At 54.1% G+C, this 10,529-nt stretch overlaps 1 protein-coding gene across 1 annotated transcript; it reads left to right on the top strand.

Annotated features, from left to right (window-relative positions):
• The first annotated feature begins 1 nt into the window (after position 1).
• Positions 2-8,639, top strand: DES (desmin). Its single transcript, XM_006168617.2, has 9 exons — positions 2-576; positions 1,731-1,791; positions 1,979-2,074; positions 2,215-2,376; positions 2,521-2,646; positions 3,083-3,303; positions 5,569-5,612; positions 7,575-7,657; positions 7,847-8,639. The coding sequence occupies exons 1-9, from the start codon at positions 2-4 to the stop codon at positions 7,886-7,888; spliced, it is 1,410 nt and encodes a 469-aa protein (XP_006168679.1). The 3' UTR covers positions 7,889-8,639.
• The last annotated feature ends 1,890 nt before the right edge of the window (positions 8,640-10,529 follow it).

Genomic DNA, 10,529 nt, shown 5'->3' with positions numbered 1-10,529 from the left:
CATGAGCCAGGCCTACTCGTCCAGCCAGCGCGTGTCCTCCTACCGCCGCACCTTCGGCGGGGGCCCGTCCTTCTCTCTCGGGTCTCCACTGAGCTCGCCGGTGTTCCCGCGCGCGGGCTTTGGCAGCAAGGGCAGCTCCAGCTCGGTGACGTCCCGTGTGTACCAGGTGTCGCGCACGTCGGGCGGGGCTGGGAGCCTGGGGTCGCTGCGGGCCAGCCGGCTGGGGGCGACCCGCGCGCCCTCCTACGGCGCGGGCGAGCTGCTGGACTTCTCGCTGGCCGACGCCGTGAACCAGGAGTTCCTGACCACGCGCACCAACGAGAAGGTGGAGCTGCAGGAGCTCAACGACCGCTTCGCCAACTACATCGAGAAAGTGCGCTTCCTGGAGCAGCAGAACGCCGCGCTCGCCGCCGAGGTGAACCGGCTCAAGGGCCGCGAGCCGACGCGCGTCGCCGAGCTCTACGAGGAGGAGCTGCGTGAGCTGCGGCGCCAGGTGGACGTGCTCACCAACCAGCGCGCCCGCGTCGACGTCGAGCGCGACAATCTGATCGACGACCTGCAGCGCCTCAAGGCCAAGTGAGGGACAGGCGCCCGAGACCCCCTTTCTGCAGGCAGGGCGTGTGGGTAGGCCTGTAGGCAGAGCGGGGGGAGCTGTCAGCACCTGAGACAGGGGACGTTTTCCTGCCCGATACAGGGAGAGGATCATCCACTTGTGTCCTCAAAGGGAGAGATACCCCAGGTCTCTTCCTTCTCCCTCCATGTACAGGAATTGTCTTGGGGGGATAGATCATGGGGTGGACATGGGCGACAGATCCCCTTTAAAAACACCTTGAGGTGCAGAGGTGAGGGGCCAGCAGATAGCATGGTGGTTACGGTGCTGGACTCCCACATGGGCATCCCAGACCTGGCAGCTTGCTTTCATTCCTCCCTCTCTCTCAATCTATCATCTATCTATATATAGACATATATAAATTAAAATAATAATTTAAGATGCAGGTGAAGCAGCCGTTTGGATGGAGGAAGGGTGGGAGGAGGTTGGGAGGGTAGTAGGAGGGAGAGGCGAGGTGGCAGGCCACAGGAAGTGCTGGGCAGGCCAGGAAGGGCAGGGGGCAGGAATCCAAGTGACAGCTCCCAGTTCAGTTGCAGTGAGGCCCTGGGAGAGGGCAGAGAGGGGAGCTTGGCCCCTGATCCTGGCTGTGGCTGTGTGGATGGATAAGCTGGAGGAAAGGGCAGAGCCAGTGGGGAGCTGTAGCCCTCAGAAAGCTTGGGAGGACCGGCAGATAGGCTGCACGGGCTCCCAGTACAGAAAGTATAAAAGCGTATTCTGTACTTCTGTACTTGCATCTGACAGCCCAAGTGAGCAGAGACCCTCCTGCCACCAAAGTCACAAACATTAATTGAGCAACTACATGGGCCAGACTGGGGGTGGGAACCAGGAATACAGGGAGAGAAAAAATAGATACAGTTCCTAACCCCAGTACATCACAGCATGTTGGGGACATAGACTTCGAGGGTGTGGCTCCAGGGCAGAGATTGGGCCACTTCCTGTGCCCTCCCTGGGTGGGAGGGGCCTCTGTCACTTCCTCTCTGGGTTTCTTGTCTCTCCCTGGCAGCCAGGCCTTCTCTCTCTAGCCCCAGCCCACTGCTTGGTCAGCCCCCAGGCAGTTATATATCATCTATTCTGCCAGCTTTACCTGCCTTGAACTGTCTTTCGGTCTGTTTTCTGCCAGGCTGCAGGAGGAGATCCAGCTGAAAGAGGAAGCAGAGAACAACTTGGCTGCCTTCCGAGCAGTGAGTCCTCTTTGATTGCCCCCTGTGGCCCCTAGTCTCCCTTGGCCTCTCTGGGTGCTGCAGACCCAGCTTCAGGGGCAGCAGGCCAGGTTGAGATGGACGTGTCCAAGCCAGACCTCACCACCACTCTCAGGGACATCTGGGTGAGTGATAAGTGACGTTGTCCCTCCCCCTTGACCTCTCCTAGGACGTGGATGCAGCCACTCTAGCTCGCATTGACCTGGAGCGCAGAATCGAATCTCTCAACGAGGAGATCGCATTCCTTAAGAAAGTGCACGAAGAGGTATGCCTAGGCCCTTGCCATGGGGTCTTTGGGCCCATGAAAGCAGCTGGAAAGTGGGGTCAGTGCAGGCTCTGGAAAAGGGGGTGCGAGGGTCCTATGTGGGGCCCGGGAGGGGACTGAAGCCCAGCTGCATCCTGCAGGAGATCCGTGAGCTACAGGCCCAGCTTCAGGAACAGCAGGTCCAGGTGGAGATGGACATGTCCAAGCCAGACCTCACCGCCGCCCTCAGGGACATCCGGGCTCAGTACGAGACCATTGCGGCCAAGAACATCTCTGAAGCTGAAGAGTGGTACAAATCAAAGGTGGGCAGCCTGGCCCAGGGACTCTGGCCCCTCTGTCCGCCTCAGTCCCAGTTTGGAGATGCTGCCTGTGGCTCCATGCATGGGGAGGAGGTTGAGCCTGAGGTCTCTGTGCTCAGGGCCCCTCCTCTACCTCTCTGCCCTTAGGTGTCCGACCTGACCCAGGCCGCCAACAAGAACAACGACGCACTGCGCCAGGCCAAGCAGGAGATGATGGAGTACCGACACCAGATCCAGTCCTACACCTGCGAGATTGACGCCCTCAAGGGCACCGTGAGTCCCCGTCCACCCCTGCAGCCTAGCCCCTTCCTGCTTGTAGCTCTCATCCTCACTGTGACCCTGGGCCCATCACAGACCCTCCCTGGGCCACCATCTCTAATCTACACCAGGGGTAGAACCGGACAGGTAGATTTCCAACTGGGTACCAAGGAATTAGAGAGTTCCTGGGATCATTTCCCTGTGTGGGGGCCAGGAACACAGACACACCCTTCTACCTATTTTATTCTCTGAATGTCCATGTGAGAATTCAGGGTTCAGGGTTGCCTGGCTAAGAAGCCTGTGCCCGCTCCTGGATCTGACATCTGGAGTTGCTGTTTGTCTCTGCAGAAACTGTTTCTCGCTCCATGCCGGGTCCCTAGTGTCTTCCTCCCTGGACCTAGGCTGTCCTTGACCTGAGCTTCTTCCCCCTTCCCCATTCTCCCACCTGCAGAATGATTCCCTCATGAGGCAGATGCGGGAGCTGGAGGACCGCTTTGCCAGTGAGGCCAGCGGCTACCAGGACAACATCGCACGCCTGGAGGAGGAGATTCGGCACCTCAAGGATGAAATGGCCCGCCACCTGCGAGAGTACCAGGACCTGCTCAATGTGAAGATGGCCCTGGATGTGGAGATTGCCACCTACCGGAAGCTGCTGGAGGGCGAGGAGAGCAGGTGAGGGGCAGGGCAGGGGCTGCGGGTGGGTGCTAGGGGCCCAGTCCTGCTCCCAGAGGGTGGAGATTCACTCCAACAAGAACTGGAAACAATTTTAGGTAAGAGGCCACCACTCTGCTAATTGCAGAGACTTAACCAAGGCCACCTGGGTAAAAAGTGATTTAATTAACAGCCTTTATAAAAAGTATTCCCTTATCCACCTTCAGAATTAAAAACCAGCAGCATAAAGCCATAATCGACAACCAATAATAAAACATTACAGCCAGTCAAGGGAGAGATGAAGGCAGATTAGGGGACGATGGGGAAGGAAAGGGAGGGGCAGTGAGAGACTGACAGAGGGAGAGAGAGAAAGCTTCGCATATAGATAAGCTAAGAGAGGGGTGAAGAGACGTGCACACATGTACACACACACACACCCACACACACACACGCCTAGAGAAAAGGAGACATGCTTAGAGAAACATACCTCTAGACACAGAAAACAACAAGCAGCCAGGAGGGGACACAAGGGAATCTTCCAGGGTTACAAAAATGTTTTAATCTCAGGACCAGCAGGTGGCATGGTGGTTAAGGCTGCTGGATCTCACATGGCCAACTTTGGTTGGAGTCCCAGACCTGATGGCTTGAAAATCACACCTGGCGCATGTGTGTGCATGCTCAAAATACTGAGAGGAGAATGGCAGAGAAGGGATTATGGCGTGGCTATTCCCCCCGGGGGGTGATTTTTCACTTTCCCTCTCACAGTCTCTCTTTCTCCCTGGCGGGCACATGTGCCCTATGGCAAAAATCTTAAAAAAAAAAAAAGAAAAGAAAAGAAATGTTCTAATTTTGATTTGGACTGGTTGTTACATGGATCTAAAGTCATCGAGTTAGGAGCCAGCAGCTGGCATGGTGGTTAAGGTGCTGGACTCCCATGTGGCCAACTATGGTTCGAGTTCCAGATCCAGCAGCTTGAAACTCATGCTGGGCGAGTGTGTGTGCATGCCCAAAATCCCGAGGAGAATGGAGGAGAAGGGCCCGTGGCATGGACATTATCCCTGGTGGGAGATTTTACTTTTCCTCTCACTGTCTCTCCCTAGCAAGTGCATGTACTCTTTGGCAAAAAACTCAAAAAGAAAAGTCGAGTTTACACTAAAAATCTGTGCATTTTACTGTACATAAATTTAACCTCAATTTATTTATTTATTTATTTTAAGAGGTTTTTTGTTTTTGTTTTTGTTTTTTTACCTCAGGGTGCGTGTGCTCACTGGAGAGAGAAGCAGAGAGAGTGAGAGGGAAAGTGAGAAATCACCCCCCATGGGGGAGGGCCACACTGCAATCCCATCTCCTTTCTTCTCCCAGGATCTGGGAACACGTGCACCCGTGCCCAGTGTGAGTTTCAAGCCACTAGGTCCAGGACTCGAACTGTGGTTGATCGTGTGGGAATTCAGTGACATAACTGCTACTCCATCTGCTGGCCCAATGTAACCTCAGTTTAAAACAGGTGGATTACTTCAGAAAATAATACCCATTGATACTCATAATATTCAAGGCCGGCCCATGGCCTAGCAGTTAAGGGAACTGGATCCCACTTGACTGACTGCAGTTTGAGTCCTGGACCTGTGGGCTTAAAACATGTTGTATGTGTGTGCCCAAAGTCCCTACAGAACAGAGAAATGGAGGAGAAGGGATTTCAGTGTGGCCGTGCCCCATCAGGGGTAGAAGGTGTTGCTTTCTTCCTTTCCCTCTCTCTGTGCCTCTGTCTTTCTCTGATGAGTACATGCACCCTCAGGCAATTTTTTAAAATCTGAAGTTGAAAAAAAGCAGCAGACATGTTTAGACTGTCTTACACACAGAACAGAGAGCATTCAGATTTCATAGAGCAGCGTCTACTCTGGATGGTGCCCTTATAAGGTCGCTAGTGTCATGTCGCATTTCCCCAGCACTAGGCACAAACGCTCAGCTCCTGGTCCTGACCTGGCTGGGCACAGACAATGGACATCCCCACAGCTGTTAGTGCCAGGAGCAAGAAGGACAACCTGGTGAACTGGAGGGTGCTGTGGGGTTGAGGATCCTGGTGTCATATACCAGCAAGTTAGAGTTGGAATGGATGATCCTTCCAGAAGGGACAGTTCCTGGGACAGCTAGAGTTGGCCTGTGACCCTGTGCTCTGAGCACTGGGAGTGTTAGGGTCAGTGAAACTGGGACATCGGAAGATGATGGGTGGTTGCAGGGAGAGATGGTGGGGTCCTTAACCCTTTGGGAAATTGGTCTCTCCCCTTTCAGGATCAACCTTCCTATCCAGACCTTCTCTGCCCTCAATTTCCGAGGTGAGTGTGTGCTGGGAGGTGGGGGCTGGGATTGCAGGGGCCAGGAGTTCAACATGGGCACTGCCCAAAGCCAGCTAGGAAGGGAGGACAGCACGATGGGGCTGGCACAGGCTTAGGGGCTGGGGAAGGAAGTAAGGGCTGCTGATGGTAAGAGAGGGAGTTCAGGTAGGGACAAGCAAGGCACCTTCTGACAGAGAGAGCTTCTTGTTGCATTGTACTGTTTTGTATTTACCATGTCCTTGTAGCTCCTGGGGGTACTGAGACTCAGGAAACAGCCTCTGTTCTGAATCCCTGACTCTGCAAACACCAGGGGTGTCCGTGGGGCCTGGCAGTAGAAGCATCTCAAGCTCTCTGGGCTAGGAGGCCCCTGCCACCCACTATCTGTTTGGCACGTGGCCAAATGTCCCCTGGCTGTTTGTTGAACACCTCCACTTTGCTCAAGCAAGATGTTGAATGCGCGTTTGAAAAAAATGAAGCCAAATCTTAGCAAAGCCAGACAATGAAAAGAACGAGCTCTCAGGGCATTCTGCCATTCTGACATTAGTTATATGCAGATGGAGTGGCTTTCCAACCCCAGAGCGCAGAAAAATACACTATAATGATACATTAGGAAAGCAAGCCGGCATCCTTGGCAGCGTCTACTTTCCTAGATCAAACCTTTCAGATCTTCGATGTTCATTTCCATCAGGAAAACATGCATGCTGCGCTCCACCGAGTGACAGCCTTCTCCACGGGCAAAGCGTTTGCTCAGGAGATCCAGGTTACACCAAGCTCACACTATACAGGGACTTCAATTTGGCCTTCCCTGTGAAACTCAGAACCTCTCTTTTCAGTTAGTTTATACAGGTGTCCAGCATGAATCTGGCATTTAAAACTGCTTAATACTTTCACAGATCGATAACTCTGTGCTGTGATAGGGCAAGGGTCATTGTTACCATTTCACAGTGAGGAAACTGAGGCACAGGAGGGCGCGTGACTGGCCGTCAGTGCAGTCACTGACAGCTGCTCTGTCTCACTTTCACGAAGACATCAAGTTGCAGGCCAGCCGGGATTGGCCTGGTGGTCATCTGGGTCCCACATGACCAAATGCACAGTTCAAGTCCTGCACCTGGTGGCTTAAAAGTCATTCTGGGAGCATGTGCCCGTGTGCCCCAAATCCCGAGAGGACAATGGAGAAGGGATTGCAATGTGGCCATCCCCATTGGGGGGTGATTTTTCATGTTCACTCTCTTTCTCTCTTTTTTTTTGGAGAGGTTTTCGCTATAGGGCACATGCGCTCGCCAGACAGACAGACAGAGACATAGAGACAGAAAGCAAGAAGTCACCCCCCAGGGGGGTTGGTCACGCCGCAATCCCTTCTCCATTCTCCTCTTGGGATCTTGGGCACGCACGCACATGCGCCCGGCGTGAGTTTTAAACCGCCGGGTCTGGGACGCAAACCACGGTCAACTACGTGGGAGTCCAGCGACATAGCCATTATGCTAACTGCTGGTTCCCTCTCTCTCTCTCTCTTGAGCACACACATCCTATAGAAAAAAAAAATAGTTAAAAAAGACATCAAGGTACATCCTGAGTCTTAAAGAGGGCTGTGTATGATGAGGTTCTCCACAAGTATCTTGGGACTGGTTTTGGAGCTCTAGCTGTCTTGGAGGGGGGGGACAAGCATGTGCAGGGCTTTCCTGGAGCCTGGGGTGGAGAGGAAGCTAAGAGGGGCAGGGAAAGGGAATTCTGGTCAGCCTGGGCCGGGTGGGTTCCCTGCCTTCCTGGACCAACCGTATGGTACCTATGCCACTGGGTGCTGGGCTCAAGGACAGGCTCTAAAGTAGAAGGAAAAATAAGCCCATCTTGATGGGGTGGGAGTCTGCCAGGGCACTGCCTAATGTGGCCAGGGATAGACTCCCAGTCCCTGGTAGGCCTAGGCCTGAACTTGGTCAGGCTGACCACGTGACGGATCTGTTACAGAAACTAGCCCTGAACAAAGGGGTTCTGAGGTGCACACCAAGAAGACAGTGATGATCAAGACCATCGAGACCCGGGATGGGGAGGTGAGTGGTCTGTCTGGCCCCTAACCTTGGTGGGGGCTGTAGGTGTATGGGGTGGGGGGAGGCTGTCATTCATGTTCTTCGGTCAGCTGTACTGGTTCACTTCCTGGCTGGGAGGTGAGAGGGGGCCTCAGGTCTGAGGCCCCAGTCTCTGCGTGCACCCTGCTTAACTGGGCTTCTCTTCCTCCCCAGGTCGTCAGCGAAGCCACACAGCAGCAACACGAGGTGCTCTAAAGTCAGAGGCCCTCGGTGGCCGGAGACCGTCCTCGCCCCTGTCCTCACTGCCTCCCGAAGCCAGTTTCCTCCCATCTGAGGACACACACCCAGCCTCAGTCCTCCCTCACAGCCTCTGCCCCCCTCGCTGACCATCCCTGGTAGTCCCCACAGGGACATGGCCCAGACCTGCCCAGCCACGAGGAGTACCCCAGTCACCTCTGCGGCCCCCCACTGCTAGTCCAGTCTGGCTGCTGGAAGTGAGCTAACCCAGCTCTTATGCTGGATGGAGCCCAGGCCAGAGCCTGCCCTGTCCCTCCACCTCCCCTCTGTGACCTCAAGCTCTAGCCTCGGGCTTTGGAGGGCCCCAGAGCAGGGCATCGGAATACCACAGGGTCAGGACCAAGCCCTGTAGACTTCCCCATTCCCCAGCCCCAGTCAGAGAGAGAAAGGACAGCCTCCTCAGTAAACTAGCGGGGCTAGCCTCCAGGGAGACTGGAGGGGGCTTGAAACTGTCCCCGTGGTCTTTTACTTTCCTTCTGCGAGCCCAGGGCAGGCTTAGAAAGCAGGGGCTGCAAGAATGAATCCCCGAAGGTGCTGGATGTGGGAGCAGGAGATTCAGAAGGAGAGAGTGGGAGAGGTGCTGGAGAGAAGAGGAGAGGAGAGAGGCAGAGAGTGGTCTCAGGCTGGCGGGAGGGGCGCCCACCTCCCCACGCCTGCCCTCCCCGCTGCTGGGGCGCTGGACAGAAACAATAAAGCAATGAGCACAAGCCTCGCACGCCCCCTGCTGTCTTGACTGGGGGTCTCCTCTGGGGGCCCTGTCACCTGAGATAGAATGTGTTGCTCCCCTGCCCAGCCAGACTATCCTAGGGCCTCACCTTACTTCTGTGCCCTGGTTTTCCTGCCTTGCTGTGTGTGTGCGGCTCCTGGGGCAGGGAGGGCCAGGGCAGGCGAACCATAAACACTCCTGTTAGGCTTCAGTTCCTGGACTGCCTCTTGGGCGCCCCACCTCACCTTCAGATGGGGGACAACACCACCTGCTCTGAAGCAGAGCTCCCTCAGTCCTGTCCCCAAAGGAGCTTCTGGCCCCTTTCCATTTATCCTTCCTGAGCCCCTTTGGTGCACAGGGGCCCATACAGGAAAAAGAACAATGTTCGGGAAAAACAGAAAGGTCTGTTTTGTGCTTGGACAATACTCTAAAAATGCCCATTTATCCTACATTCATCTATTATGTTAGTGTGGTGCAATCTCAACTAAAATATCGAAGGGAAAGTTTGGGAGGATTGAGGAAAATATGAGAAAGTGTAAGACATATTTAAAAAATTAGGGAATCATGGATTAAAATACTAAAATATATTATGAGACTATGCTAATGAAAACGGATTAGTTAAATGAAGAGGAAATATATTGGGTTGTCCCGAAAGTCATGCCTATTTTTTTTGCATTGAAAAATACATCATGACTTTCCTTGACGACCTAATACGATTATTAATGGAAAAAACAGAGCGTGTAGAATGAGACCCACCTACATATGGGAATCCAGGACATGTTAAAGAGGGCATTTCAGATCTGTAGGGGAAGCCTCATCATTCATGGGGCTTGGGGATAGTTGTGTGGCCAAGGGACAGGAGGGAGGAGGAGCTGGGGTGAAGGCTCTTTTCACTCTTTGCAAAAGATCTTTTCCACATAGATCAAAGATGTAGGAAACCTGATGAATCCATGCAGGCTTCAGCCTTCAAGTTGTCCATCTCAGATTTAAGAGCTTACCCTTTAAAGGAGTTGAAGAAGGTAAAGAGCACAGAGACAATAAACTCGAGACAGTCTGTAGGTGCAATCAACCTAGTGGGGTTTCAGTCTGGGGTCCCTAGTCTGACGTTTCAAACTGGCTTTTCCAGAAACTTCCAAAAGCCTTTCTGGTGTCTATTCCCCCCTCAACCTTTGCTTACAAGTTGCCCATTCTTCTCCTTCACCTTTTGCCCTGGGAGTAGTTGGGGGCTACACACCGGGTCCCCACCCTCCACTACCAGTGATCCTTGGTCGTTTCTTTCCCCCTAGTGCTCAAATGGGGTGAACACTCCGGGCCCGGAACCACCCCAATCAACCTGTAGAGGAACTCTACAGGATTCACAGAAATCGGCAGTGGGAGGAGCATGCCAGTGTCTTCACATTGGGAGAGGGGAGGAGGGGCAGGCAAGGGGTCTCTTCTCTGTGGGCCTGTTAGGGGCCCTGGAATCTGGGCCAGTCTCTCTGTGAGGAAACTAACTGGGTAGGCATGGGGCAGGTGAGTAAGAGGTGGCCCTCAGCTCCTTTAACCTGAATGAGTTTGGGAGACAGCCCCCTCCCTACCCCAAATAAAGCTTAGGTACAGACTCATCACTAACATGGAGGGGATGGAAGGATCCTGGACTCTCTGAGTCAGACCTCAGAGGTCCCTTGAGCAATGCGCGCCCGTGCAGAAATGCCCTTCCCAGCCTTGCCCTGACCCTTTGGACGAGCAGACAGCAGCTCTGCCCGGCTGTCTCCAGTATCAGAGAACTCACCACATCTGAAGTGGCCCCTTGAGAGGGGAACAACTCTGAAAGAAAGCCCTTCCTTCTCTGCATGCCTCTGTCTCCTGTGACTACCGTCCTCCCCCCCCCCCCCAAAGCCACCCTCGGCCCTC

The sequence above is a fragment of the Tupaia chinensis genome, unplaced genomic scaffold (assembly GCF_000334495.1).
Source record: "Tupaia chinensis unplaced genomic scaffold, TupChi_1.0 Scaffold145907_1, whole genome shotgun sequence".
NCBI classification, from domain to species: Eukaryota; Metazoa; Chordata; class Mammalia; order Scandentia; family Tupaiidae; genus Tupaia; species Tupaia belangeri.
The sequence above is the reverse complement of the archived record's forward strand: the minus strand, read 5'-3'. Positions and strand labels throughout refer to the sequence as shown.